The following is a 6928-nucleotide window of genomic DNA, read 5'->3' on the forward strand; positions in this document are numbered from 1 at the left end:
TGCATCTAGATGACAACAGGGAACAAACTCTTGCTTTATGTTGTGCAAGTAAAAAACCATAAGACTTTATCCTTCACACAAGTTTTCTCTAGCAAATTGAAGCCTACCTCCGACTCACATCTGTAACTCCTGCGTGCAAGTGAGAATTCAGACACCAGCTGGTTAAATAAGATACTCGACCATTTATTAAATGTACAGAAATACTGTTCAAAATTCACACAAGAAGGTGTCAAACAACAAATCCTCAGTCCAAATGTAAACAAAACGGTTGCCCCATCATCATGTAGAAAGCTTTAGGAATGACAGTTTTCATTCTCTAAGATGGATTAACAGCGCTCATGATTCGAACCCAATCACTGACAGCTGAGCGTCAGCGTCATCCGATGCCGTCGACAGCTCGGAAATGATCACGCCTTTGTAAACATTAGAACTGATGGGTACCTTGAATTGCAGTGGACTAGTAAAGCTGCTGAAGACTCATTTTCACTAGCTTTTAGACTGTGCACAAATATCCATCAAGTGCTGTTAAAGAGTTAAGACTGTGGCCTTGAGAATAGATACAGTGCTGCAAAATTACAGTGATTGAAAGAAAAGGGAAATATAAACCCATCACAGAACATCAGAGCTTTACTTTATAAACATTTTACAGAATATGCTAATTTAATCTATCAAAATGACGACATGGATGGCTCTTTGAAGTGGACAATGAAATGCAATCACTTTAGCTAGAAATCAGGACAACACAAAAGTCTGAAGCATCGAAGACAATTGTTTAAAAAAGAACAAACATCTGAGACCATTCCATTTTTTTTGCTTTTTGTGTTTTTTGTTTGTTTGTTTTTTACCTCAACCTTATTTACAGAAATACAAACCTCATATCAAATGCAACCAAATTACAAGAGTTTAGTAAATTTACCAAAAACACTTCATCTCCAGTGGTACGGCACAGGTCGACTCACACACTCGGATCTAAAAATGTGCTTGCCTAACCATGTCTTGTGAAAGCGGGGGGATGTTTCCAAAGGGGAGCACGACTGACTAGCACACCGGCAGGAGCTGGGACAGAGGCATTAGCTGCGTCTGTAAACAATCACGTCATGATCGGCATTGGACCTCAGTTAGCAAACCACACATGGATGTATCGGTTCGCCTTACTGCTGACAAGCAAAGACAACATTCCTCTGTAGCTGCTCTAACACTGTTACAGCTCTATCTGCGATCCATTTCTATTTCCGTATCTACGTAACGGCTGCCAGTTGGGTCGGAATACTACAGAAATCCAACACGGCACCCAGCTCCAAATTAGATTTCCAGAAGGATCCTGCACTGCTTATTAAATCATTTTGTACAAATGGCTGAATCTGTCTTGATGTGCGTATCACAACAGTTGGCACAGCACGCCAACAAACACCGGAGCCTTTTCTTCACCTTTACTCCATCACTAACCATGTGGTGGTTTCATATAAATTATTACAATCAATAACAATATGTTAACATTCAATAAAAAGGAAAAAGTGTGTCCTATATGTTACTATAAATGAAACCCTCTGACAGCTGAGCTGGGAATATGGCTGAATGATAAAAAGCTGAATTATCAAATCTCCCCCAGCAGAACTTCAAGCTTTTCTGAAACATACCCCCTTTATTAGATTCATCAGGTCGGATCCCCCTTTTGCCTTTCATCGTAGCACAGATTCAACAAGGTGCTCTCAGAGAATTTGGTCCATATTGACATGATAGCATCACACTGTTGCTGTAGATTTGGCACGTCCATGACTACTCTCTTGTTTCTCTACATCCCAGAGGTGTTCTTTTGGATTGAGCTCTGGTGAATGTGGAGGTCATTTGAGTACAGTGAACCTAGAGTTTCTAAAATCCTCACACTAGCCTTTCTGGCACACAACAAACATGACACTTTCAATTTATTAAATCACCTTTCTTTCCATTCTGAAGCTCAGTTTGAACACACAGAGGCTGCCTCGATTATGCCATGCGAGTGGCTAATATGATCTGGGTTCATGAGCAAATGAATAAGTGTACCTAATAAACTGGACAGTGAGTGTACACTACACTATATATAAAAAACTGGTATTGCCAAAATAAACACAGTCAAAGGTTTAAATAATGAGGCAAAGTTATGGAAAAGTAATCAGTTTAGGGCAGAGGTTCAGCATTCACACAGCTCTAAATGCTTTGCTCCCAAAGGTTTTTTGTACTATTTTGCTCGACTGACATCATCTCGACAAGGTTTTCCTTATTTGGTCACCTTAGGCACAGATAGAACTGTGGCTCTTAAAAATGGCTTGCTTCAAACAGACGGAGTGTGACTCGTAAAAGACAAATAAAGGATGTGTTCAACAATGACACTCTAGCAGTGTTACAGAAAAATATTATGAAGTTAAAAATGAGTTAACAGATGTTGGCTGTCACCAATTGCCTTTCTTAAGGCCTCGAAGGAAGCGAGGGGTCTTTAATTCATGCAGAATGACTTCACTTCTTTGGGACATAACAGGTCAGACTGACTTATGGACCGACGTGTGCTGTGAAAGACTTCCGCGACAGAGTGACGCGTTATTACCTGGCTCGCAAAGAGACTTTGCCCCACATTAGCATACTGCTGCTGAAATAAATGTGACGCAAGTAGAAGATAAAATCCCCAATTTTTTGCTGTTCGGTGACGTCATTCATCTGTACTCGAATAAACATTCAGTGATTCAAAATAAAGCAACACAACAGCAAGAAATGAGCCAAAAGGTCCCTGCTATGGTGTTATTACACATTAATAAAAATGGCTGCGTGCACCTACTAACCTCTATTTAAAAAAAACTTTTAAATATGGCTGCATTTTATACAATTAGACAGAGAAAAGGTGTTTGATAAAAGAGGCCCAATGTTTGGTCATGTGCTAAGAGGAATTAAGAGCAAGACTGCATGAGCTGGAGAATATGTACACAGTGAATGTGAGAGCTGGTCTGGAGGCAGGAAAAAAAAGAAGAAAAAAAAAAGGGCTGCTTCTCATACTACACACACCTCCCTAAATGCCATCTGTGTCTCACTTGGACACACGGCTTCTCACTCACACCTATTTCCCCTCCCTGTCCTCTAAACGGCCCGGTGTAAAAATGTAGTCCAAAGCCTGTCTCTCAGCGGCGGCCACGTTGGGGTGCCACAGGTCCACCATGAAAACCACCCTGGGGCCGTCCTCCTGGCTCCCTGCGTGCATAAAAACAAAATCGATGTTGTGAACTTAAATCTATAACAGACTCGCATTAAAAGGCTCTACATCTACCTTAGCTGCTGGATTGAATTAGGCCAATCCTCTTTTAGAATAAATAAAATGACACAGCCTAAGCCAAGATTGAATTTTAATGCCTTCTTACCCTCGTGGAAAGCCCTGTGAAGGAAGGAGTCGTCGAAAAGCAAACAGCTGCCCTCAGACCAGCACTGCGGCTCTCCACCAACCACAAGTTCACAGGAAGGGGGCACTCTGAGACCTGTCGGGAAAAAGACAAAAAAACAACAAAGTAATAAACGAGCCAATGTGTCGTTATAATAGTTCAAAAATAAATGCACTTAAAACATTTGTTTTGTTTGGATTCTACTGCGCAGGTGGCCTAATGCACAGGTCATAAAGGGCCCTGTGTCATTACAGCACGCTGCTCTAAACGCTCTCACTAAAATGACTGCATACGTAACGATAAACGTGACTGTTTAGAGCCATCTCACAGGGTACAGATGGAAAGGGAATCAAAGCTCAGCTGCATGAAAACATTTTCTAGCATAACACGACATTTTAGCCTTTTGCCTCCATGACTCAAGAGAATTCAGGTTTTCAAGAGCAGCTGATTCTCTGCGTTGTTCCTTATAAATACACTGAAATCATCTGCTGTTGCATTGGCTTAAAATTCACACTGAGACTCATTAGTTCCAGTTCAGTGAACTCTCTTACCCAGGTGGCATCGGAGCCTGACATTTGTCGGGCCGTAATGCTCGGTGATGAGCGCCCCGGGAGTCAGTACTGAGAAGCAGGCGTTCCCAAACACGTTGTTGGAGATGAAGGTGCGCAGCTGGCCCAGCACCCTCCAGGCTCGGGGACATCTCCTGACATTTAGAACCAGAGGGGTGCCTTGGTTGACCAGGTAGTAGGTCCACCACTGCCCGCGAGGAGTATTGTTGGCCTTCCACCCCGGCGGGAGGGAGGAGCCGCTGCGACCCGGAGGCTGGTGGTAGATGCTCTCGAACTCAGCCAGGAGTGCAGGGAAGCTCTGCTCAAGCAGCTCCACGTCATGTCTCTGCACTTCCCTGGAGAAGAAAGGCGCTGACGGCAGGTCGGGCAGGAAGAAGACCTCTGGCCGCTGGATGGTCGGTCGGCTGTTAAGGTACCGGCCTTGATCACGGACTCCTTTGTGCACCCTGCCCATCCCTGACCAGGTGTAGCGCTTGGCGTATTCCTGCAGGCTGTGATAGAGCCTCTGGTTCAGGCTCTCTCCAGCGCTGGTGCAGCGGAAGCACTCTGACGACTGACAGAAAGCAAAGCCGTTCTGCTCCTCCAGCATGGATCCGTGCTTTCCCTTTCCCCTGCTACGACAGTCTGAACTCATGAAGCCCCCCACCACACCTCCAATCCGTCCCGTGCCAGCTAGATACCTCCCACGCAGAGGGCTAGAGCCATGCTCCCGGCCCACCCGATAACAGTACCACATAAACAGCAGCAGCACACACATGGCTATGGCAAAAGCACAGATCTCACACTCCCTTATAGACTGCATCCCTCCAGCCACCATCTCCCTCACACTCTCTAGTGACCACTCCATTCTGGCTCGTTTCTGGGTTGCTGAATCGGTAGGAAACGCAAAACGATGATGGGGAAGGATCAGTGAATGTGTCTTTTCTTGATTGTGATTGAAAGGTGGCCGTAAACCACACACACACTCACACGCGGGGCCACGGGTCTAGTGTCAAGCAGCTCTTATCGCCCCTCCATGATGGAAACAGTCTGCTGATTCAATCTGACACGCTCGCTCTTCAGGCCCAACATTTCAGCACTTTGCAGCGAGTGAAGGTTTCTCGTTGCATGATGTCTGGCCGTGTGGTATTTCTGCTGCTGCCTCTCCTGCTCTTTCAGACAAATGCAGACAGACACCACGCCTTAGGGTTATCAGTTCTCTGGAAAACAAAGACAGAAGGGAGAGAAAAGGGGGGCCATGAGAAGACAGGAGGGTATAGAATTCACAGCAGGAGGACGGTGCCATCAGTGCGCCAAACTCTGTTTACGGTGTGACGTGGGACTCGTTACACTTTGCTTTGTATCTGTGTGAGACACACCTGCCTCTCTGACAAAAACTTACCATCCTGGATCCACCACATGTTAAACACAGCTGCTGGAAGTCACCCACACACTGTTGACTTCAAAACAACTGCACCCCATGCACACACACACACACACACAGTGAACACAATTTTGAATTCAGCCTTACACACACACCCACACACCCCTGTTCTCCTCTCTATAAAATCATGAGTCATGGGTACATCGCTGCATTTAATTCAAATTTCTCCCCTTTTCTATTTTTTTGCGCATGCACACACACGCACGCGCTCGGAAGAGTGAATTATATAAACGTAAACAGTTGCTGATACCCACCCACATTTATAATTTGGCATTCATAGGTTGCTCAGCAGGAGCTGCATAAATGGATCCTCGGGGGGAGGAAGGAGAAGGGGGAGCGGGTTCTAGTCTGTGGAATCGTATGCTGAGTATATAACAATAATAAAAAGGCTGGATTACATGAGTATGATTATATAATGATAATGGGACCGGCAGCCAGAATGCGAGGAGTGCAATGCGTCAACTGTGATCAGAACTCCAGTCTGCGCTCTCACCAAAAATGGTCGGGTAATCCTGCTCCAACAGATCCTCCCCTACATCCTGTCTGACACCATCAAGACGCCCCCACACACCCCTACACACGCACACAGACAAACACTCGCTGCTTTTAGGACACACTGACCACCAAACCCTGCCGAGGAGAGCGATATAAAACGCTCATTCTTCCAAACACTCCACTGTTTGAATGTAATCCGAGCACTCACGGATGCTGCCACCGGGATCGAGCTGTCTACAAACTGATGCCCAAAATATTGATGAGCTGTAACGTTCCACAAGGCTCGGTAAACAAGCAGAACTAAGGTCACGTTTCCTCCCCTCTACCTGAGTGTCTGAGGCGGGTTTCAGATTCATACCTACTCAACATTCATGACTGTGGGCATGTCGAAGAGACCGGCGCACAGGTGTTTCTCCAGGCGAAGCTGCGCACCACTGCAGTGCACACGGCAGACGGATATCACTCGCCAACATCACAGGAAACAGCTCCAAAATGCACAAAAGAAGTCGTGACTGGAACCAACAACAGAAAATAAGAAAGAAACAGAAATGAGAAGCTGTTCTACCGACAGGAGGAATCTTTGTCTGGCTGTCTGTGGAGGACGGCAGCGGAGGACAGGCTTCAGATAATATTGATGTAAATACTAAAAGCTCCACCAGGGAAGCCACCCAACACAGAAAGGAAAGGAATACCCACCAATATTTCCGGTTATGACTTTCAAAGTAAAAGTCTAAAATTGTAAGCGGAGGAGGGCAGACTTTCAGTCGTAGATTCTGCTGTAAAACTGTCCCTAAACAAATAACAACAACAACAACAACAATAATTATTATTATTATTATGATAAGAGCTTCCTCATTAACCACACACTAACCTTTGTGCATAAAATTGTGTTAGCTATGTAAGATTTCAATAAATTAATTTAGGGTCTTGGCATTTTCCTCACAATGTTAAGAAAAGTAATAATTCCGAAAAAAGTAATAAATTACCGTGGCAGTAAAAGTAATATATGGGAACACCATTAACAAATGTCTTGAGATTCAATT

The 6928-nt window shown here is 44.7% G+C and overlaps 1 protein-coding gene across 2 annotated transcripts; it reads right to left on the reverse strand.

Moving 5' to 3' along the window:
• Positions 1–162: 162 nt before the first annotated feature.
• On the reverse strand, positions 163–6686 carry asphd2 (aspartate beta-hydroxylase domain containing 2). Of its 2 annotated transcripts, none has more exons than XM_026188338.1 (4): positions 6248–6686; positions 3950–5166; positions 3381–3494; positions 163–3213 (listed from the first exon to the last, which is right to left on the reverse strand). In XM_026188338.1, the coding sequence occupies exons 2-4, from the start codon at positions 4812–4814 to the stop codon at positions 3083–3085; spliced, it is 1110 nt and encodes a 369-aa protein (XP_026044123.1). In that variant the 5' UTR covers positions 4815–5166; positions 6248–6686; the 3' UTR covers positions 163–3082. The 2 variants fall into 2 exon arrangements, with proteins under 2 accessions (XP_026044123.1, XP_026044122.1); XM_026188337.1 differs by having other exon boundaries at positions 6244–6686.
• Positions 6687–6928: the final 242 nt, after the last annotated feature.

This window comes from Astatotilapia calliptera, chromosome 12, assembly GCF_900246225.1.
Source record: "Astatotilapia calliptera chromosome 12, fAstCal1.2, whole genome shotgun sequence".
Lineage (NCBI taxonomy): Eukaryota > Metazoa > Chordata > Actinopteri > Cichliformes > Cichlidae > Astatotilapia > Astatotilapia calliptera.

Coding starts and splice junctions, on each gene's coding strand:
- asphd2 (XM_026188338.1), bottom strand. CDS start 4,814: ATGGAGTGGTCACTAGAGAGTGTGAGGGAGATGGTGGCTGGAGGGATG. Junction 3,495..3,949: donor CAGGCTCCGATGCCACCTGG/GTAAGAGAGTTC, acceptor TTTTCCCGACAG/GTCTCAGAGTGCCCCCTTCC. Junction 3,214..3,380: donor TCACAGGGCTTTCCACGAGG/GTAAGAAGGCAT, acceptor TTATGCACGCAG/GGAGCCAGGAGGACGGCCCC.